We start from the raw sequence: 23,920 nt of genomic DNA, 5'->3' as shown, positions 1-23,920 counted from the left end.
GTTTCAATAGTTTTGTAATATATTCTCTAATATTTTCTATACATATGACATCATCTGCAAATAGAGATAACTTTATTTCTTCATTTCCAGTATGGAAACTTTAAATCTAATTTTTCTTGCCTAATTTCCCTCGAACCTCCAGTACTATGTTATGTTAAGTGTACCAATATACATGTAATGGGAACACCAAAAGAAAAGAAGGGAGAAAAGGAGCAGAAAAGATATTTAAGGTAATAATGGCTTAATATTTTTTCAAGAGTAATCCTAGGTATACATTTTTCAGGCTCTGTTCCAAATAATATCAGTCCCCTTAGAGAGAACTGAACAGATCTCTGTTCTTACGACCTATCTTTCTCCAGTGCCACTGCACTGGAACTGGGATCGCGGGTGGCAGTTGCTTCTCTCAGTTATAGCTTCGCTCTGTGGCTGGGGTCCTGGGCATGGACAGTAACCCCTGATCATCTGGGCTTGCCTCTTCTGGTTTGGATTCTCCCTGCTACACGTAAGCTGAGTTGGGGAAATTTGGGGCCAGTATTTTCAGCCTGCTGTGCCTGGGATAGAGTTTCTACCCTATGAGTTGGGGCTAGGTGGAGAAAGGGAGTTCCAGTCTTCTCAGCCACGTTTTCCTGGAGAGGAACTTCAGCAACACAAGTGAGGAGTGATGAAACGTGTCGGCAGCCTGCCTGGGTAAAACCATAATCCTAGACTGGGAACTTGGAAAAAGAGAGTCCCATTTTCTTGGCTCTTGGCTGCACCCATCACGCTGAGCTGGGGGTAGGGGCCATCTGTTAAGCTTCTCACATTGCCAGTCCGGAAACCCCACCTCTCCACATCCTTTTATTTATTTACTTATTTTGAGACAGGGTTTTGCTCTGACACTCAGGCTAGAGTGCAGTAGTATGAACTTAGTTCACTGCAGCCTTGACCTCCCGGGCTCAAAGGATCCTCTCACTTCAGCATCCCCAGCAGCTGGAAATACAAGGTGTACACCACCACACCCAGCTATTTCTTTTTCTTTGTAGAGATGGGGTTTTGCCACATTGCCCAGGCTGGTCTTGAACTCCTGGGCTCAAGCAACCTGCCCGCCTCCGCCTCCCAAAGTGCTGGGATTACAGGTTTGAGCCGCTGTGCCGGCCTCCATATCATTATTACAACCAAACAAATAGAACAGCAATAGATATTCTATTTGGATTGCAAATCATTCATATTTTTTCTGTTTTTTAAAATTCCTTTATACTTTATGTCTGGTCTTTGTTCACAGTATCTGTGTCCGATGTACTTTTAGAAAAAATAGAATAATTTAAATTCGATTTGATTTTAAATCCTAAATATCTGAATGTGTTCCCACAAAACAAAGTTGAATATTTCTTTATCAGTTTAAACAAGATTTTTGACTCTAGCAACTGAAACTAATTCTTGTTAACAGCCACTTAGGAAACACCTAAATATAAAGCTGTGATGGTTAATTTTATGTGTCAATTTGGTTGGACTGTGATGTCCAAATGTGTGATCAAATATTAGTCTAGATGTTTCTGCAAAGGTATTTTTTGATTGACATTTGTCTTAGTCCATCTGTATTGCTATAACGAAATACCTACGACTGGGTAATTTATAAATATTATAAATTTATTTGTGTCTTAGTCCATCTGTATTGCTATAACGAAATACCTATGACTGGGTAATTTATAAATAATATAAATTTGTTTGTCATAGTTATAGAGTCAGAGAAGTTCAAGATCAAAGCACTGGGAGGTTCAGTGTCTGGTGAGGGCCCCATTCCCTGCTTCCAAAATGATGCCTTGTTGCTGCATCCTCCGGAGGAGACCGATGCTGTGCGTCTCCAGAGGGGACCGATGCTGTGCGTCTCCAGAGGGGACGGATGCTGTGTGTCTCCAGAGGGGACGGATGCTGTGTGTCTCCAGAGGGGACGGATGCTGTGTGTCTCCAGAGGGGGCTAATGCTGTGTGTCTCCAGAGGGGACTAATGCTGTGTGTTCATATGGCAGAAGGCAGAAGGGCAAAAAGGGCCTCAGCCTGTTCCTCCATCCCTTTTATAAGGCACTAATCCATTCACGAGGGCAGAGCTCTCATGTCTTAATTACTCCCCAAAGGTCCCCACCTCTTAATATCAGCACAATGGGATTAATTTTCAACATGGATTTTGGGGGACACATTGAAACATTTAAATAAGCAAACTTTGAGTAAAACAGATTCGCCTTTATAATGCTGGTGGGTCAAATCCAATCAATCAATTGAATCCCTTAAGAGAAACAGATTGAGATCCCCCAAAGAAGAAAAATTCTGCCTCCAGACAGCTTTTCGACTTAAGACTGAAACATCAACTCTGCGCTGGGTCTCCAGGCTGCTGACCTCTCCTGCAAATTTTGGACTTATCCCACAATCACATGATCCAATTCCTTAAAATTTATCTCTCTCTTTCTACACACGCAAACACACACATCTTATTGGTTCTGTTACTCTGGAGAATCCAGATTAATACAGAAGCCCTATTGGGAATTTTCAGCCAAACAAACTAATTCTAAATAATTCTTAGGAATTCCATTTCAAGAGATCTTGTCGTGTTAAATTTCTATTTTAAAGGAGAAATACAAAAGATTTCAAACTTACAAAAAAGTGAAGAGAACAATATAACCTATGCTCAGATATCTTAACATATACTAACACATTGACAGGGTCTTTGTAGCAGATCTCTTTTGAGTTTTTAAAAAGATCCCTCACCTTGTGGTTGGGCACCTGAAACTACAGACTTTTAAGACAGAGTATGCTGAGACTAAACCCGCAGCCAGAGAAGAGCCTAATGATTTGCCAATAGATAAATAAGCCGTAACCAGATAAATGAAGATGGAGTGTTCTTTCATGCCACCTTCTCTTACCTAAAGAAGAGACCCACCTGCTTCTAATCATAATCCTTGAGGGAGTTCACAGGGGATGACCAATCAACCAGTGGTTATGTATGTTCTTTGTGGACTGTCTGCTGAAGTTTCATACTTCTGGTGTGTAAGGTAAAAAATCTGCTATTTTTATGACACCCAGAATGTGGATTCCTTGGTGAGGTAGCAGGAATATATTGTATTTAGATACAAAATTAAAGAGAAAGAAATGTTTCAAATGCTCAAAGTAGTAAAAATGAAATATGGTATGGTAATGTTTTTCATCTACACACAATTCTTCCTTTGTACAGTTGTTTCATGACTCAGGACATGATGGCTTACAGCATGATTTTCACATATATTCCTACATCTGAGTCTCACAGCCCCTGAGGTATGTAGAGAAGATGGAGTATCACTTTTGGGGAGGTAGTGACTACCACTCTACTAGCAGGTGACCATCAGGGACTGATATCTAGAGTTTCTGACTCTTCCTACCCCATGTATGATTCCCACCCACATTGCACCATGAGTAGAGATTAGAGTACTCGATTCAACCAGAAATTTAACATGATAATTAAATATATATTGAGCAAAAGTTGAAGCAAAATATTTTCTAGAAAACTCCGAGGCCTGATTCTGTTATAGTTATAACCACTGACATGGAGTAGAGATGGTAAATATTGTACAGTACCTGAAGAAGCAAGTCCCCTTCAGAAAACAAATCTACATTGACTTGTGGAAAGGTCTGTTCACTTCTTCCTGGGTTCATGGGTGGGTCAGCTGAGCAGCCTGCATTGTTGTCCTTTAGGGTTGCTGAGAAAGAAAAATGGTGTTATTGTGAACATGTGCCATCCCACAGGGATGAAAAGGAGAATCCAGGTGACCCTGGTTCTCAGTTTCAGGATAGCCAGTGTCACTCTGTATACTGGCACCTTGAGTTCTTCCAAGGTTCCAGTAAGAGCAGTCACATCTGATTGAACACTTACCTCCTCTAGCTGGGAAAAGAGCCCCATTTTAACTTTTGTCTGAGCTGTTCTTACTGTGGCTTCTCTACAGGCAAAATATTAATTCAGTTCAAATTCTGCTTCCTCTGAGGTGCCCTTGCTATTTCTCCTGAGGAAAATTTGCTGCACCTCCTTCGACTCCCTTAGCATTAAAGTCACTGCCATTAACATTGACTTGGTGTATGATGATTTCATTTTTGCCTTATCTATCAGATCAGGTGTAAGTGAATGACATGACCTGTTACAAAAAAATTGCAGATCCAGACCCTTACCTGTTTCACCACCTCTACCACTACCATCCTGGTCTGAGACATTTTCAACTCTTGCTGACCTTCCTACTTCGACTTCTGCCCCGTGTAATCAATTCCCTGAACAGAAGTGTGCATGACATTTCTGAAAAATTATATAACATATAACATCACCCTTCTGCTCCAAAGGCCTCATATATGCACAAAACCCTCCAATGGCCTCATATACACAAAAATCTTATGTCCTGACCATGACCATTAGTTAAGATTCACTTTTTTGTAACTAAAATTCCCCAAATAACAATAGCTTACAAGATAAAAGCATATCTCATGCTCATACTGTATCAGAATAGTGCAGTCGGAGATGTGTGCAGCCCTGTCCCATGAGGCTCCATGGGACCAGCTCCTTGGAGCTCATCCTCTGCCTTCCTGGACTCAGCCTCAAGGCCTCACCCCTTCTGCTCCCAGGAGGAGGGATCTGCAGAAGAAAGGGTGGCACCATCTCTCTCAAGGAAGCTGCCCCCTGACTCCTTTGCCAATAGCCTATTGGTCAGAACCCCGTCACATGACCACACTGGTGCAAGGGAGCCTGGGAAGCTGGCCTTTTCCTGATGCCATGTTTTCTCCTGAAACTGCCCAGCTCCCACCAACCTGGCCATGCCAGTCACACAGCCTCCTTCTGACTCCTAGCTGTTCCCAGAAAAGACAGGCCCTTCCTGTTCTTTGCTAGGAGCTTTGCAGGTGCTGTTTTCTCTTCCTGGAAGTCCCCTCTTGCCATTTTTCACGTGGCTTCTCTGTCACTTCCTTGTTGCTCAGATACCTTCAGAATGGCCTCATCAGCAGTGTCTGCTGTTCTCGCCTCTTGCCCTATTTCCCCCCCTCAGAGGCTTTACCCTGTTTTATATTGTACACTTGTCTCCTGACACAGGGGCTGTGTCTTCCACTTGGATGTAACTGTTGTGCCGATAAGGTTTTGTTCCCTCCTGTGTCTCCAGCACCTGAAGCAAAGTCAAAGGCCCAGGGGTATTCAGCAAGGGCAGCGATGCAGATAGGCAGGTGCGCCTGCTGGACCTTCCTCCAGGTGCTGCCTGGGGCCGGGGGCATCATCACATTTGTATACAAGCAAGTCAACAGGGCTTTGGTTGTGGGGTCACAGACAAAGGACTAACAAGGGAAGGAGGAGCTTATGGAACAAGGTACAGGGCCCTGGGTCCCTAAGTAAGCATCCAGTTTTTCCTCTGTCCTCATCCTCTGTTCCATAATCCAAGGAATTCCAAACTCTATTTCTGTACAAATGAAGGGAATGTGGCCCCCACAGGTGCTCACAGCTCTTTTCTATATACAAATCATCCCTAGAGGGTTCTGGCCTGAAAAATAAGCCAAGAGGTCTTTGCCATTTCACATTTCTAAATGTTACTTTAAGCATGAATAAGTTTGTACAAGTCTGAGGAATATTTAGCTGGGTAAGCAAAATTTATCACTAGTAAAGAAACAAGCTGGGTGCGGTGGCTCAGGCCTGTAATCCCAGCACTTTGGGAGGCTGAGGTGGGTGGATCACGAGGTCAGGAGATCAAGACCATCCTGGCTAACACGGTGAAACCCCGTCTCTACTGAAAATACAAAAAAATTAGGCGGGCGAGGTGGCGTGCGCCCATAGTCCCAGCTACTCGGGAGGCTGAGGCAGGAGAATGGCAGGAACCCGGGAGGCGGAGCTTGTAGTGAGCCAAGATTGCACCACTGCACTCCAGCCTGGGCGACAAAGTGAGACTCTGTCTCAAAAAAAAAAAAGAAAAAGAAATAATTGTATAGTTTGCTTGACAGTGAATGACATTCCAGTGCATACTCAGGAAATACTTCCCCACAAAATTATCAGCGATATTGGTGGATCTATTTTCTTCTAAGTTGAAGATTAAAAAACAAGAAAGAAAGCTCATCTAAAAAATCCTATTTAACCGTAATGTGCATAACTTGGGGATAAGATGTTCAGCATGAAAAACAAGCCCGGATAGCAGACATTTTCATCTAATCAAGTCCTCAGTTACACAGAAAACAGCACCATTAACTGCATCGCAAAAGTCATTAGGGAAGGCTCGTGGCAAAGACGCACTAGTAAGCTTGTTAAAAGTCATTGGAAACAGTGGCTTTCTGGTTATCACAGGGACTCGGCAGTGAAGTGCGAAGCATGGCCATCGGGGCATCATCCTCCCTGTCACAGGCGGGACCAAGGGGACCGGGTGAGTACTGCTTTCTAACCTTCTTATGATTGGCTGTCTGATTCCCTAAATTCTGAAGGAATTTTTGTAATAAAGGGATTTAAGGCTCAAAATACCCACTAATTCAGGCATCATTTTATTATCATTTTGTGTATAGCATGTATTACCCCTTCTAATACAAGCTTCCCAAAAGAGGAAAAGAACAGATTACCCATGGGAAAACTCCTCTCTACCCTTGTTTTTCCTTTGTTATTCACTTTTGGTCTCTCTCAGCCAAAAAATGGTCAGATTTCTCTTTGTCCATAAACTTAACGCTTTGCCAAATGATTTTTTTTTTACCTCCTAAACTTCATGAAGGAAAAGCATTTGAAATTTGACAAATAGACAAACTACTATTTGTTTTCCGGCTTTTCATTAAGCTGATATTTCACTCAGGCCCCCAAATATTTTCTTCACATTCCACTTAAATGCTAGGGGAGGCCAGGCGCAGTGGCTCACACCTGTGATCCCGCACTTTGGGAGGCCGAGGCGGGTGGATCACGAGGTCAGGAGTTCGAGACCAGCCTGGCCAACAGGGTGAAACCTTGTCTCTACTAAAAATACAAAAATTAGCCAGGCGTGGTGGCACGCGCCTGTAATCCCAGCTGATCAGGAGGCTGAGTCAGGAGAACGCTTGAACCTGGGAGGTGGAGATTGCAGTGAGCCAAGGTCGCGCCACTGCCCTCCAGCCTGGGCGACAGAGCAAGACTCTGTCTCAAAAAACAAAACAAAAACAAAAAATGCTAGGGGTAAAGTCCCCTACAAGAGCAGAACTCCCCTGAAGGATGCTTCAAGCCTGTTTTCCTCTTTTAAGAAGTGGGCAACTGAACTGTGTATCCGTAATAATGTATAACTCTCCATAAGTCCTAGATAAGAAAAAAGATCCAAAGATCAAAGTGAAATAAGCAAAACAGATATTTAATCTTGTTGACAAAGTTCTATTTAAGAAAAGTAGTGTATGGCCACACAAAAAAATACTTAGTAAGTGATCCGTCTCTGATTCTTAGAAAGAAATCCAAGGGGTATTGGAGCTGCTTATGCTTGTCCAAGCCAACATCAAAGACAAAACAGCTGAGAGAAACTGCTGAGGCTGGCTTGAAATCAGGTAAGAGTCATTTGTGCAAAGAAGTCTGAGTCATTTTACTGTTTAGTAACTTACAACAAACAAGCACCCTGCTCTGTCATCACAGAGCCCAGTGGAAACCGGGAGCATTTCCACTTCCATGTCCTGGAGTGGCCCTGGGTCAGCTGCGGCTGGAGCCCTGGCTGGTTGTCAGGGAAGAAAAAAGGTGGGAGAAAGGGGAGGAGGGGGCTGGGGAAGGAATTCAATCCAAGATCAGCCTCACACTGATATTCTGAGAAACAGGACCTTCCTCTCCTCAGATCCAGAACCATCACCCCAACGGCAACGTTCCACCTCTTCTTAGGCTCCTGTGCTTCCTTTGCCACACTGAGCATTCATGTGCTCATTCACCGGACAGGGCAGCACAGCTGTTCATCCACTGCAGTTCCCAAAGGAATAGGAGCAGTGGGTTCCTGTTCAGCTGGTGGTCTCTGTCTTTGGTGACAAGATGTGACAATGTGTTTTTCCCCCCCGCCATCGCTCTAAAAGAATCTCCTCATCTACATATTCTACAAGATAACGAGGCCCAGGAAGCCTGAGACCCAAGTGATGGACCATCCAGACTCCTCCAGCTCAAGCTCATGGCTTCAAACTACCTCATTCCAAACGGAAAGAGGCTCCGCCCAGTGCAGCAGGTGCAGGTTCGGTCCTGGCTCGGTCTCACTGCTGTTCCCCTTTCAGAGAGCCCTTGACTCCACTGAACCTCTTTTATCTTGTCTATGCTGGGAGATGATGAAAACTCACTGAGTGAAATAACTGAATAAAAAGTCTGGCTCATAGAAAATGTTCAATAGACGGCAACTCTTTCTCACGAAGAGTAAATTACGTTGGTGTAAACCTTAATTAATGCCGGCTAGGCGAGGCGGGCGGATCATCAAGTCAGGAGATTGAGACCATCCTGGCTAACACGGTCAAACCCCGTCTCTACTAAAAATACAAAAAAAAAAAAAAAAAAAAAAAAAAAAAGCCGGTCGTGGTAGTGGGTACCTGTAGTCCCAGCTACTCTGGAGGCTGAGGCAGGAGAATGGCATGAACCCGGGAGGCGGAGCTTGCAGTGAGCCGAGGTCATGCCACTCACTCCAGCCTGGGCGACAGAGTGAGACTCTGTCTCAAAAAATATATATACATATATTATGTAATGCCAAGTTACAAAGAAAGGGGGCAATGGGATCACCAGACTATGGTGAGTATAGGTCAGATGAACATGGGTTAACAATTTAGTTTTAGTTTTTTTTTTTTTTTTTTTTTTGACCATTCTGTCACTCAGGCTGGAGTGCAGTGGTGCAATCATGGCTCACTGCAGCCTCTATCTCTTGGGCTCGAGTGATCCTCACACCTCAGCCTCCCCAGTAGCTGGGACTACAGGCGTGTGCCACCACACCTGGCTAATGCGTTTGTATTTTTTGTAGAGATGGGATTTTGCCACATTGCCCAGGCTGGTCTTGAACTCCTGGGCTCAAGTGATCCTTCCGCCTTGGCCTCTCAGAGTGCTGGGGTCATAGGTGTGAGCCACTGCGCCTAGCCAGCAATTTAGTTATGAAGCTGTTGATGCACGGCCCCTGTCTTGTTTGCTGTAAGTGGGTGGGGGCAGGGAGATGCTCCCCAGAAGCAGCTGCACGTATCTGTCCCATTTACTGACCCTCTGGGGCCTAGATAGGAAAATGGCACTAGGAGAGGTGACTTCGAGGGTTGGGGAGAAGGATCCTGTTGACACGCACATGGCCGGAACATACAAAATCAGAAGATGCTGGAGAATATTCCCACGGCATACACAGATCTTGGTTCAAGGCCCATTTAGGTCAACTTTACACACAGAAAGACCCCGTTTGTTTCAGTGATTTCCAGTTACAGTGGGTCAGAAGAAGCAATGCACAGGTAACGGGGAGCAGCAGGGGCAGGGATGAGGGTGGCCACCTGGTCTGTTCACTGTTTGGGCCTGACTCACTAAGACAGATTATTCCAGCATGTTCTGTTTAAGGATGCAAAGCCTTTACATGACATATTAGAAGAATGTCCCCTTAGAAATGATCAAACACTTAAGTTCACATGTAGAGAGTGATAAGCCATAGATTTAGGTTTTCCTAAATATAGTTTCTCCCACTCCAGACCCTAAATATCTACTACATGCACATCTCCAGGAACAAATTAGGCACCACCTGAGGGATACGGAAAAGCAGGCACCAGTGTGCGTGTCCCAGTGGGGGCAGGAGGCCACAGCAGCCTTGGACTGCGTGACCACGGGCTGAGCAAGAGGAACTGAGCCTGACATGTTTGGCTCCAAAAAGGCGAGTTCTTCAGAGTGAACAAACCATGTCCAGTCTGTCCTCTGATGCCTTTGTCGCTCAGTCCGCAGGTCTGCATGTTTCTGCTCTCACGTTTCTACTCTTAGTGAGGCCACCTGAAGAGACCCTCATCTCCACCCACTTCCAACTTGTTAGCTTTGCTCCTCACAGGAAGAAATAACCCAGCAGCCCAGAGAATGCCAGCACTCGAGGGAGGTGGCCAGGAGCAGCGACCTGGCTAGTGGGGAGGCTGAGACTGGCAGTTAGCAAATGGCATTTCAGGACACAGTGCATCTCCTGGCACCCGCTGGCTCTGCTCTGCAGGAAAGCCATTTGCCCTGTGTCTCAGTGTCAGTGTGCAGATGCTCTCAACTTCTTAGAAGGATATCACTGTTCCTTTTGCTGACAATAATACTAACTGCCCTGCTGTGGATCTACTTCCTCTCAGGGAAAGCTCGCCTCCCTTGCCGCCCCTCAGCAGCTGTGCTCTGTGCTCAGGGCAGAGCCCGGCCCCCTTGAGCTCGAAGGCGCAGGCAAAGCTCAGAAAAGGTGAAGGCGGTGGGGGATTTGCTGATGAGGGTCCTAGGTTCAGGGGCTGGGGAAACTGGGAGTGGGAACTGGGATGGGGATGCTAAGAGCCCTGTGGTGAGGGGTGGCAGGGGTCCTGGGTCTGGCTGTCAGTGGAGAAGAAGCCATGAGTGTGGGAGGGAAGGAGGGGTGGGGTCTCAGGCGAGCAACATACTGAGTCCGACACACACCTGCGGACAGAGGCCTGGGGTCCTGCCAAGGGCTAGGATGGGGTTGGGGATGTGAGGTGGGTCCCTCCTGACTTTGCCCCGACTGAGGGGTCCAGGCTGGCAGGGCCTCGACGTTCTCTGGGCTCTTTAACGTTGATGCAGGGAGACAGAGGCAGGAGCCCAGACAGCCTTTTGCCTGGAGAGACCCAAATGAGGTGCCTTCTCTGCAGCCACTCTCCTGACACAGCGGGATTCTCCAGAAATGCCCCCAATATATATTTAACTGTATGTCTATGTGATTTAACCATTGACTTGCAAAATTCCTGAAAATATAACAGTTGATTCTAGAGAGCTGGTTCAAGCCAGTTGCAGCACACCACCGCCCCGCAGCCACAGCCAATCCCTGCTCCAGCCCCCACGTCTGCGCTGAATAAACAAAGACTGCAGCCCTGGGTGTAAATGGGAAAAAGCCTCAGCCAGTGGCGGCTGTGCCCTCCAGACACACTGAATTTTGCACACAGGTTCTCTATCTCCTACCTGCCTAAGATGGACTCTGTGATGGAAGCTTGGCCGTGGTGGCTGGATGGCTCCCAGTCACCCTCTTTTGCTCCTATTGTAGAGATACTGCGTTTTCTCATACGTGGTTATGGATACGCTCCTGCTTCTCGCCACACCCCACACATCATTCTTGCAGATATTAACCACCTCAGGGTGGCCAGGCCTTTGATTATAAGCTTCCCACAGGTCAGGTGAGAACTTCACCAAGAGAGGAAGGAGGTACGGAAGCTCTAACTGCAGATCCGTGGGTGAAATTTCACGTCCTCCCTCCCTTGAACCTTCGAGAAGTTCAGGACTTTAAAAATGAACGCACAGTGCTGTGGACTGAAATCTGTGCCCACCTCATGATCACATGCTGATGCCCTAATGCTCAAGGTAACGGTGTCAGGAGGTGGGACCTTAGGGAGGTAATCAGATCATGAGGGTGGAGCTTCATGAACGGGATTAGGGCCCTTGGAAGAAGAGACATGAGAGAAATGAACTCTGCTGTGTGAGGACAGAACAAGAAGGCGGCCAGTCCATGAAGACAGCCCTCACCAGGAGCTGAACCCGTTGGCACCTTTATCGGAGACTTCTGGCCTCCAGAACTATGAGAAATAAATTTCTGTTGTCCACTCCCCCCAGGTCTGTGGGATTTCTGTTATAGCAGCCAGAGCTGACTAAAACACACCTCAGTTCTTCCAGTGGTTATTCTGTGCTTCTCAAGTTCCAGGCACTGAACTGGGGTTTCCAAGATGAACAAGCCACACCCCTTCCCTTGAGGAACGTGCTGCCTGGACCAGCATCCACACTTGCAGCATCTGTGGGTCACATGTGGACTCCAGCTCACGGTAAATTAAAAACAAATCAAAGACTCATCACAATTTAAAACAATGCAAATTAAATGTGATTTAAAATAATAGCTTTATACAAATGAAGGGGTGATACTGTTTACAAACTTTCACCACTATGACAATGATCCGATGAGGCATTTTTTCTTACTCTTTATTTTTATTACTTTAGAATATTCAGTACATTAGAAATGGCAGCAAGTGTTCGGTGGTACTACCAGATACTTTAGATATTCAGCTTAAATGTGTGCTCAGAAAGGATAGAGAGCTTTCTCTGTACGGACTGTTTTCAGAACTCCACCAGCGGCTACAACTGGCCTGAGAGCTGGGACGCTGGACCTTCCAGCCCAGGAGTCAGGGATGCAGGGGTTCCTACAACACTCAGTTCTGCTTGATTCAGCAAAGGATTTCTTCTTGTCCTCTTAAAGAATTTCGGTGTGGTCTGCAAAATAGGCCTAATAATAATTTTCAGTTCTGTCTTGGCCACTGAAGAAAATCAATAAATTATAAAGAGTCAGGAAAAACACGAACGTCCAGTGACCATACCGGTTGTGTCACAACGTGGATTTAAGGAATCTTGGAACTGTAGCCTCCACCTTGCGAGTCTTCAGAGTTACTTACGGACTCACTGAGATGCAATGAGGAAGCTGCCTGGCATCACGGAACAGTCTGTACGAATGATGCCAGTGTCAGAGGCAATGTTTTAAAATCTTTCCCATTTTAGAAGCCCATGTGAGTCAGCAGCACTGCAGTGACCTCCAGCTTCCAGCCTGTGAGGTTTACTCCCTGGATGTACGTGTCCAGTTGGAGCTGGATACATCATATTATGATTATCTCTGAGTGACTGGGTTATAGGTGAGTTCTTAATGTTTGTTTTTTCTTTTGTCTTTTTATACATTCTGAGATTTCAGCATTAAACCTGCATTGCTCTGTAAATGCAGGAACCCCACACTAAGGAAAAGAGAGCGTGGCCCACGGGCAGACGTTGCTGGACTTCCCTCCCATCCTCTCCAGCAGCCCACCCCTCCTCTGCCATGCAGTGGCTGTGCTGGATGCGCACGAGCAGGCCCCTTGCCAATGCCTGTCTGCAAATGGACACGTGGAAGGGAGCTGCTAGGAGCGTCCAGGAGGACATGGGCAAAGAGCAAAGGGGCCCTCACTGCCTCCAGTCCCCTGGTGCCTGCACACGACACCTGGAGTAGAAGCAGCCTCCTTGGGGACACACAAGGGGAGGAGCCAAAGCTGGCAGAGCAGATGGTGGGAAAGGACTCGGATCTCTGTGTCACCGTAGGCCGACTTCTGCCTCATCTTGGGAGATAATGCACTTTTATTGTGGTTGAAGTTGTTTCCTAAAATAAGACAGGCTTCTTTCCAGTACCTGGTAGCTGAGAGCTTCCCAACCGAGCTATACCAAGGAGAAATAGACTGAACCCCTGGGCTCATTTCTTCAGTGAGAAGCCACCTCGGCAGGTCTGGGTCAGCCCAGAGGAGGGGCCAGAGACACCCTCCTCTCCGTGGCACCATCCCCACCCTCCTGCTCCCCAGCCTGGACAATGCTGCCATTGTTGCAGTGTTGCATTGGAAGATTCTCGGCAACAAAATTTCAAATCTATGAAGAGAAAAATACTATCTAAAAAGTTATTTTTATACCCGAATCGGAAAAACTACTTTTCTAAGACTCTCTTGGAACTAGATGGCTGTGTGATGCCAACTGACCAATGAGAGGTAAGCAGATGCCAACCAGGGGGCGCCAGAGATTGGCATCACCACTTATTTCTTGTTTCTTCCCTCCTGCCTGGAACACCAACCTAATGGCAGGGGCCACGAAGCCACCTGGCAACCAAGAGGGAAAGGCCAGGGACCTGCAGGCCTGGCCCTGGCACCCTTGAGCTCAGAGTTGATGCCAGGCTGCACCTGCCTCAAAAGAACTTGCATCAGTGTGCGGCAATGTGGTTACACAGCAGGGCCGGCCCCCTGACAGAGACAGCCAGTCAAGTCTAGAGAGACAAACTGGTCAAGAAGTACCTCCTGAAGAAAATATGGATTTATACTTGAATCTTCCATTCTAACTTTTAGTCAGTTTTTTTTTTTTTAAGTATGTTCCTGTTTAGAACATCAAAAATTCTAGAGAAAGAACAGAAACCTGTCCTCTGAATGCTGGGCAGGCAGACAATCTTCTGAGATGGCCACAGGTTACCCTGCCCTGACAACATCGTCTTCATGTTCACTCCAGGCCTCCGGACACCACCTGGCAGAGCCCATATCACCTGCTAGTCCTGGCTTTTCCTTTGCTAAGTTGTGTTGTGATTTTGGATGCTAAATTTGACTGCACAGCTTTCTGTGCCAGATGGAGATGCACAGCATGACTGGAGCCTGCGGTCTAACCCAAGGGAGTTGTCCCAACAGAGCGAGTCTGTGGGTCTGGCACCCTCGTCCTTCGGGCTCAGCAGTGAATCAGAGCAGGTTCTGCCTGGCTGTAAGAGACAAGTGTTCCTCCCCTCGGGTAGGGCGCAGGCACGGTCAGCTCCCAAGAGTGAACTCAGCTGCCCTGACCTCTCTTCTCACCACACAGGCAATCGGTCACTTGTCAGGCCTGCCCATCCCCCAGACCAACCTGGCCCCAGTGTGGGGCTGCACTCAGGGCTTGGGGGCAGTGTCAGCTGTAGCGCCAGGCACGGGTGCTGAGCCAGCCTAGGGTGAGGGGCTACCACCTGGAGGTAACCCCCAGCAGCAAATGCCCTCTCATCCGCCTCAGTGCTTGGTCTGCCTGGTGGACTCCCTGCCTCACCTAGCACCACCTCTGATGGACAGAGGACGGCTAAGGCAGGTGCCAGCCCCTACTTCCAGCCTTTCTCCACTGTTCATGGGCACTGAATGGTCAGGACAGACAGACACCTGCCTTTACAGCTGCCTAGAAGGAAAAGCAGCGTCACACACAGACACTTTGGGCCAAGGAAAGCCAGGCCTGGCCACCTCCAGAGCCTAGCAGGAGCTGAATGGCCAGAGCCCCAAGGGGTGTCCTGGTGGTGGAGAGGAAGGCAGGGAGGGTGGTAGGGTACCCAGCGGGAGGTGTGGGGACAAGGACACGTGGGGAGCCTGAAGGGGATGAGTCCCCCTCTGCCCCCATAAGTTGGGCTCAGAGACCACCTGCACCCAGCCCCGTGAGAGCAGCTCGATGCTGCATGTCTCCCCTGAGTCAGGGGCTCACTGAGGAGGGATGAGGCCTCATCAGGAACACCAAGCCTGGTGCTCAGCGGTGGAATGAGAGAACCAGATCACTAAGAAGGATGGGCTGGGCCGGGCGCGGTGGCCCACGCCTGTAATCCCAGCACTTTGGGAGGCCAAGGCGGGTGGATCACAAGGTCAGGAGATTGAGACCATCCTGGCTAACACGGTGAAACCCCGTCTCTACTAAAAATATAAAAAATCAGCCGGGTGTGGTGGCGGCGCCTGTAGTCCCAGCTACTCAGGAGGCTGAGGCAGGAGAATGGCGTAAACCTGGGAGGTGGAGCTTGCAGTGAGCCGAGATGGCGCCACTGCATTCCAGCCTGGGCACAGAGCGAGACTCCGTCTCAAAAAAAAAAAAAAAAAAGAAAAAAGAAAAAAAAAAAGAAAAAGAAGGATGGGCTGTGACAGTAACCTCTCAGGGAGTGGAAGGGGAGGAGGCCAGCCTGTGACTTCCCTGCTCACAGCTGGAGGCTGGAGAATGTCCAGTCTTACTCCAGGAGAATCGGCTGGATCCACATCTAAATGTCTTCAACTTCTCTCCAGGGTGCTGACATCACTGCCCAGGTCATTAACAGATGGGCAGACGCCTGTCGCCTCATCCCTGAAGGCGCAGGACATCTACACGGCCAGCAGAGCTGACCAGGGCAGGCCCCCTGGCAACACCCTGGGCTCGTCTGGACTCTAATAAGCTTCTAAGGTCCCCTCCAAGGGTGTTAGAAGGGAAAAGACTTTGAATGTGCATTTTTAAAAATCGAGGTGAACTTCACATAAGAGTAACCATTTAAAAATAAGCAATTCAGTGGCATTAAGTACAGTCACCATGTTGTGCAACCACCACCTCGTTCTAGTTCCCAAACGCTGTCATCACCCCAAATAAAACCCACAACCTGGGCCACCACCTGGAGTGTGTTTGGTCCTCGGAGGACATTCCATATTGTTGTGGGGAATGATTAAATAATTGCTGCTTTTCTGCAGTTACCATTGTACTTCGAGCAAAAGTTTCGTAAGTTTCATGAGTTTTCAGACTATATTATCTGGGTTGACTGGATCCAATTTTAGTTTTTGAGTTTCTTTTTTGAACAGCTGCAACAATTTTAAAGATTAATATATCCTGACTTTTGTTCTTTATTAGAGGTCTTCCAAAGAACAAAGATACATGTATTTTAAAAATAGAATAAAATTTATCCTGTCTTACAGTGATCATGTGAGTCCATTTAACCCATATATAAATCTAAGATACATTCATCTTAGTGATTTTATTTAGTTTTTTAAATCTTGGAACATTTTGCTATTTTATCATCCTAAAAACATTTCAAAGTTCATCATTAAGGATTCTCAGCTTTGCCACGAAGACTAAAATAATATGAAAACAGAAGGATGATGGAACACAGAGAAAGATAATGTGATGCAGAAATCAGCATTCTTTGGTATTACCCTCCAGTTTTGTTGTTGCCAAAGTTCTATTCAAGAAGATGCATCTGAAGAAATGGAGATAGTGAGGGCTGTTTTGTCTTTAATTAAATACAGTGGGGGGTTCAGAAGTTTCCATCTTCTTTCCATAGTGGCAAAGAGAAGACAACTGACAGAGAAAGAGGTTTCACAATTTTAGATGAGTTGGAAGATAATTTCCCAGGGCGATCAGTGCTTTCCCCTGTGATAATGGAAATGGCTTCATATCTGCTGTCCCAGCCACATGTGGCTACTGAGCTCTGAAAATGTGGTTGGTGTGACCAAGAAGCTAAGATTTTAATTTTACTTAATTTTAATTGATATAAGTTTAAATTTAAATAACTATATATGGCTAATAGCTACCATACTGAATAGCAAAATTCTTGACTCTAATACTTAAAGTGAAAATGATCATATAAATGAAAGCTCAGCAGAGAAATGGAGCTATAAAAAGAACCAAAGAGAAATGTTTGATCTGCAAAATATAATACCGGAAATAAAAAATACATTTAATAGGCTTAACAGCAAAATGAACACTCGCAGAGAAAAGGACTGATAAGCTTAGAGACTGGTCAGTGGAAATTATCCAAAATGAAGCAGCAATGAGAAAACTGAGCAAAGAACCAACGGCCTGTGGCACAGCATCAAGCAGAGTCTAAAATACATGTAATTTGAGTTCTACACAGAGAGGAGAGAAAGAAGACTCAGAGAAAGTATTTGAAGAAATGATGGCCAAAACTTTATCAAATTTGATGAAAATGATGAATCCACATTTGTTCTTATTGGAGTAGAGCTGGGGAGGAGTTTATAAAAAGCTTCAGAGATGATGCTTACTTGGGAGATAACTTTTCTAAGTTGATGGTCTCATTATCAATCAACTTAGATATAAATTTAAATTTCCCCCAGATTTTCTCCCAAATTTCCAGCAATTCTAAAAAAGCTTTTTGAAAATAAAATAAATTTCATGAGAGGATTGTGACCATTTTTTAACCTTTTGTTCAAGCCCAGAGTCTGCCTCCCTTGTCCATCCTCCCAGGACATGTCTCTGAGCTACAAAGGGGACACATTCTCCCTCATGAGAGGTGACGCTGCAGGGAAGACAGGAGGCCACAGACTCACCCGTGTTCGTTCAGCGTCACTGAATACAAGTTCCACTTGCGGGAATGGGTTAGAACATCTGTCTTTAAGTAGCAACACAGTTAATGAGCAAGTAGGACAAGGAAGAATAGATTGTGCCCTCTGTGTAATAGAGAATTTTAGGAGGAAAAGTTTTCAAGAAAACAAGAAGAAATAATATCCTAGATCCTATGTTATATTCAGAGAAAGAGGACCTTTGTTCTGAACCAAAGTTCTATAAGGTAGAGGAACACTTGGATCCTCACAAGAAATGACAAAGCAAAGGGAGGCAGGAGCACTGTGGTTGCGTTAAGGACTCTCCCTGGAGAATAACAGAGCCAGGCAAGGGGACTGGTGCCATCTCTTTCCACGAGCAGCCTGGGACAGCAAGGAGCCAGGGTTTGCACCTCGGACAGGCACACTCCCAGGTGAGCACCTGGCTCACCTAATGCACCTGTGTCGAGCAGGTGCCTCTCGCCTCGGCCTGAGGTCTGAAGGCAATGGTGCAGCTTTCACCAGGACAAAGGGTTAACCCAAGTTACCCCTTTTCCTCTTGTGGCCACAGCCTCCACCAGGGTCCCAGCAGGTGCCAGGGGGCCTCTCACCCTCACTTTGTAACAGCAGCCACCACTTGCCTGCAAAGTAGTCCTTCACCTTCAGGTAGCCCACGATCAGCCTGAGGACGGACAGCTTGTCCAGCCGTGCACGCACGTCCTCGGGGAAGGGTAACAGGTTGGTGAGTCGGCTCAGCTCTTGATTCAGTCGGTCCCGGTGCCTTTTGGAAGGGTTGGTCTTGGCTCCCTCTGGAGGCAGTGGCTTAGGACTTGGGGGAGAGAGAAGAATGATCATGGCCCCACTTTCCACTGCCATTTCACTCCTGCATCACCCCAGGGGTTCCAACACCATGCCCTGCACTGTGCAGCCCAAATCCCTGGTGTTCAGAGGCAGAATCCCTCATCCTGTAGTCTCAGGTTCTGCTCATCCACGATGCCCCACCACTCCTCTGCCCTCACCCCTTTCCTCATCTGTTGGCTGGAGCCCCACTGGGCCCTGGTCACCTAGAAGGCTCCTTCACACCCAAGCACGAGGGTTAGACCTGGCAGCCCTCAAAGTACCAGGGCCGGCCCACTTTCCCTCCCATTTGCCCTTGGCCCAGTGCATTTGCATCCACATGTAATTTTTAAATGAGAAAATCTCTGTATCACAATTAACACTGACCAAACTGAAACTCCATTTAGGAAAGTATAATTTGTTAGGAATTGAGCATATGCACACGCACACACAGAGAGATACTTAACATGTACCTATGTGTGTGCTTTCTCTTTTCTTCTCTGTGTATAAAACACACACACATGCTCATGGACACAGGGACATTATCTCTTTCCATATATACATACGTACGCACATGTAAATTCTCTGCGTGTCCATCCATCTCTACAATCTTCCATCATCCACATGCAGGGAAGAATGATTCCTGGGAGGCTGTAGTCACCACTCATCCATCTTTATTCTTACAGGCTTCTCCTCTGGGTTTCACATTCAAAAGTTTCCACATTTCCCACAGATGAAACCAAAGTTTTCATGTGTAGCTTTGAAAGAATATCTGGAGGCTCTGTGTTCCCAGTGCCCCGACCCTCATCCCTCAAAGCCCAGCACTGGCCCACAGGACCGGGTCCACCAGCCATGATTTCAGCGACATTCATGAGCAGTTAGTTCACCCAAGTAGCACGACCGAAGCTATTTCTACTACCTCACCTCCAAAGCAAAACACAGTAGCACTCCCTAGAGGACAGAAGGAAGTTTAAAACATGATAAGCAGCAAAATATAATTTTTTAGAAGGCCAGGTCGGGTGTGGTGGTTCACGCCTGTGATCCCAGCACTTTGGGAGGTGGGAGTTCCAGGTCGGGTGTGGTGGTTCACGCCTGTGATCCCAGCACTTTGGGAGGTGGGAGTTCCAGGTCGGGTGTGGTGGCTCACGCCTGTAATCCCAGCACTTTGGGAGGCGGGTGATCACCTGAGGTCAGGAATTCAACACCAGCCTGACCAACATGCTGAACTCCCGTCTCTACTAAAGATACAAAAATTAGCTGGGTGTGGTGGCACATGCCTGTAACCCCAGCTACTCCGGAGGCTGAGGGAGGAGAATTGTCTGAGCCTGGGAGGCGGAGGTTGCAGGGAGCTGAGATCTCGCCACTGCACTTAAGCCTGGGTAACAGAGCAAGACTCCACCTCAAAAAAAAAAAAAAACAAAAAACAACAACAACAACAACAAAAAAAAAACAGAAAAGAAAAGAAAAGAAAAAAGAAGCCAAACATAAAAAATACAGATGCTGTACTCAACTTTATCTAGATAGATAGATAGTAAGCAAAAATACATAGTAAGCAAAAATAATGAATGAAGTTGTTTCTGCCTCATTTATAAAACACACTGACAGCCTCCGTCTCTCAGGGCTGCTACGCAAGAAACAGCCAGCCTGGCTCAGGACACAGTACCTCAATGCCTGTACACCTTTGGTAACAGGATGTTAAAATAGGGGTCTCCAACTGAGCTGACAAAACTCCTGGGTATGAGTGTAACAAAAGGAATTTCAAGAACCAATTTGGCAACTCTAGACCCCATACTCAGGAGGATAGAAAAAGGGGTGGGAAAGGATTTTGTGAAGAAATTTCCTTGGAAAAGAGCTGTACTTTTATTCCATCTCTACTACTGCTCCCCGCAAAAGGAGCTGGAGAGTCACAGAGCCCTGGGATCTGACTTCGTCCTAGCAGAGGGATAGGCTCTCCTGACAGTAGATCACAGGGACAGACCTTGTTGGTGAGACAGCCCTGCAGAGCTATCTTAGGTCCTACCCAGAAGGGTATGAGGAGACATCCAACATTCTTGTGACAAGAAAGAGGCATCCTCCTACTTTCCTGGAGACCTGTGTGTGTGTGTGTGTGTGTGTGTGTGTGTGTGTGTGAGAGAAAATGTCCAATGCTCTTTCAAAGAAGGTAACAAAATCCAGACAGTGTAACATTGCCAATGTTCATCATCCAACCCAAAAGCACTAGACATGACAAGAAGCCAGAAAATGTGACTTGTAATGAAAAAAAATCAATCAAATCAAACTCAGAAATGACAGAGGTGATGCAATAGACAAACACTTCAAAGCACTTTTTACAACTATGCTGAAGAATTTAAAGCAACACATGAACATAGTGAGGAGAGAAAGAAAGTTATTAATCAAATTGAACTATGGAGATAAAAAACACAATATCTGAAAATAAAAGTTTGTGAAATGAGCTTAACAACAGACTAGACTCTACAGAAGGAAAGATTAGTCAACTTGAAGACTAGCATGGAAATTATCCAAACTGAAGCACAGGAACAGAAAAGGCTTATAAAAGGTAAATAGAGCCTCAACGACCTTTGAACTATATTAAGCTGTCTAATATACACGTAATTTAAGTTGCAGAAAGGCGAAGGGGCAAAAAATTTTCCACAAAGTAATGGCTGAAAAATTTCCAAATTTGACTAAGCCCAAATTACAAGGAAGGAAGTAAATAATAAAAACAAAAGCAGAGCAATAAAATATAATGGGCAAACATAAAATAAATCAGCCAAACTAAGGTTTGAAAATATCAATAAAATCAATAATCATTTAGCTGGAATAATCAGTCCTGTCCCCCCAAAAGAGAAAGTGCAAATTACCAATAGAAATTAAAGAAGAGAAATAACTAAATCCTATAGGTATTAACAGAGAAAATTTCACATACTTGGAACATGGCAAGATTTCTTATGTCACAAAAGCACCAAGTATAACAGAAAAAAAATTGGTAAGCTGGACTTCAAACAAATTAAGAGACTGAAAACACAAGCCATGGTCTGGGAGAAAATATCTGCTGTTTCTCTCTCTCTCTCTCTCGCTCTCTCTCTCTCTCTCTCTCTATCTACCTACCTACCTATCTATATTTGACAAAGGAATTGTATCCAGACTATATAAAATACTTTTATAAACCAATTATAAATGAGCAAATAATTTGAACAGACACTTTGCTAAAGAAGATATACTAATGGCCAAAAAGCACATGACATCATAGTCAACATCATAATTCATTAGAGAAATGTGAATTAAAATAAGATACCTGTACACACATATTAGAATGGATAAAGTGAAAAAGATGGACACCACAAATGTTGGAGGGGATCTGGAGTGACTGGAACTCTCATCCACTGGAAAACTATTTCACAGGTTTTAAAAATGTTAACCTTGATCAGCTATTCCACTCCTAGGTACAGTAGTCCCTCCTCATATGTTCCAAGACCCCCAGTAGATGTCTGAACTTTGGATAGTAACAAACTCTATATGCACTATGTTTTTTCCTATATAGTTGCATTGTATAGGGCAGGTAGTGTATACAGCGTGGAGATGCCGGATAAAGAGACGAGTCACATCCTGGTTAGGACACAGCAGGACAGCACGAAATTTCATCATGCTACTCAGAATGGTGCACAATGTAAAACTTATGAATTGATTTTTCATTTCATATTTTTGGACTGTGGTTGATGGAGGGTAACTGAAACTGTGGAAAGTGAAATCTTAAATAAGGAGAGACTAGTGTACTTATTGGAATGAAACGAAAACGTATGTGTACAAAAAGCCTTATACAGAAGTATAGTCTTTTATTCACAATAACCAAAGCCTGGAATCAACCCCAATATTTGCCTACAGAAGAACAGCTAAGGGAAAAAAACCCTGGTATATTCATAAAACATACTACTATTTGGCCATGAAAAGAACCAAACTACTGAAACATGCAACAACATGGATGTCTCTTAATTGTGAAAGAAGCCAGACACAAAAAGTACACACTGTACGATTCCACTTAAGGTAAATTCTAGATTAGGCAAAACTAACCTATAGTGCTAGAAATCAGACCACAGGCAATGGTGGCAGGGCAGGAAACAACTTTCTGGGGTGATAGAAATGTTCTACCTCTTGGTATCTTTTCATTAAATTGACCGAATGGTTTACTTAAGATCTGACCATTTCTCTCTATGTAAATTGTATCTGAAAAATGATAAACAAGAAAAAAATTTAAAAATTCTTCCCACAAAGAATACCCTTGGCTCAGATTTTTTTTTTTTTTTTTTTTTTTTTTTTGAGATGGAGTCTCGGTCTGGTCTGTCGCCCAGGCTGGAGTGCAGTGATGGGATCTCAAGCAATTCTCCTGTCTCAGCTTCCTGAGTAGCTGGAATTACAGGCACCAATCACCACGCCCAGCTAATTTTTGTATTTTTGGTAAAGACGGGGTTTCACTATGCTGGCCAGGCTGGTCTCAAACTCCTCACCTCAAATGATCCACCAGTCTCAGCCTCCCAAAGTACTGGGACCAGCAGCTCAGAGGTTTTAAAGATGACTTCTGTTGACTATGCAAGGAATACAGATTTCCAAGCTTTACATGAAGAAGAAGAGAAAAAGCAAAGATCTCCAAATCATTTTTTTCTGTTTTTTTTTTTTTTTTTTTCTTGAGAAAAGGTCTTGCTCTGTCACCCAGGCTGGAGTGCAGTGGTGTGATCACAGCTCACTGCAGCCTCGAACTCTTGGTCTCAAGCAAGTTCTTGTCTCAGCCTCTGAGTAGCTGGGACTACAGGTGTGCATCACCACCCCTGGATAATTTTTACAATTGTTTTGTAGAGACTTGCTATGTTTTCTGTAGGTCTTGCTATGTTGCCCAGGCTTGTCTTAAACTCCTTGCTCAAGCCATCCTCTCACCTCAGCCTCCCAAAGTGCTAGGATTACATGTGACAGCCACCACACCCAGCTCCAAATCATTATTATGGAGCCAGCATAACCTCAAACTCCAATCTAGTAAGGATAGTTCTGTAAATAAAAAGTACAGGCTAGTCTCACTCACAAACAAAGATGCTGAATCATAAATTTAAAAATAAACCAAACGCACCGATAAAGGGACTGCATAGTACATTGTGATCAGGTAGAGCTTATCTCAAGATTCAATTTTAGTTTAACATTAGAAAATCACTAATGTAACTCACTATATTAAAAGACTAAAGGAAAAAATGTGATAATCTCAGTAGATGAAGAAAAGCATTTGATAAAATTTGGCGTTCTTTAATGATTGTTTTTTCAAAAGTCTTAGCAACTTGGAATAGAAGGAAATCCCCTAACCTGCAAAGGTCACTTGCAAAAACCAAAAAAAC

General features: G+C 45.3%; 1 protein-coding gene across 6 annotated transcripts in view; it reads right to left on the bottom strand.

Annotated features, from left to right (window-relative positions):
* LOC100423621 (aryl hydrocarbon receptor-like) overlaps nucleotides 1-23,920 on the bottom strand; it is a 68,776-nt gene that overhangs the window by 35,272 nt on the left and 9,584 nt on the right. For 4 of the 6 annotated variants that reach the window (XM_028845203.2, XM_077995286.1, XM_028845201.2 and 1 more), the window contains exons 2-3: nucleotides 18,353-18,540; nucleotides 3,582-3,703 (exon numbers count right to left, since the gene is read on the bottom strand). In XM_028845203.2, coding sequence (XP_028701036.2) covers nucleotides 3,582-3,703; nucleotides 18,353-18,540 — 310 coding nt within the window. Of the gene's footprint in view, nucleotides 1-3,581; nucleotides 3,704-11,764; nucleotides 11,919-18,348; nucleotides 18,541-23,920 lie in introns of all 6 variants that reach the window. The other 2 variants (XM_077995289.1, XM_028845202.2) reach the window with 1 other exon arrangement.

This window comes from Macaca mulatta, chromosome 3, assembly GCF_049350105.2.
Source record: "Macaca mulatta isolate MMU2019108-1 chromosome 3, T2T-MMU8v2.0, whole genome shotgun sequence".
NCBI classification, from domain to species: domain Eukaryota; kingdom Metazoa; phylum Chordata; class Mammalia; order Primates; family Cercopithecidae; genus Macaca; species Macaca mulatta.
The sequence above is the reverse complement of the archived record's forward strand: the minus strand, read 5'-3'. Positions and strand labels throughout refer to the sequence as shown.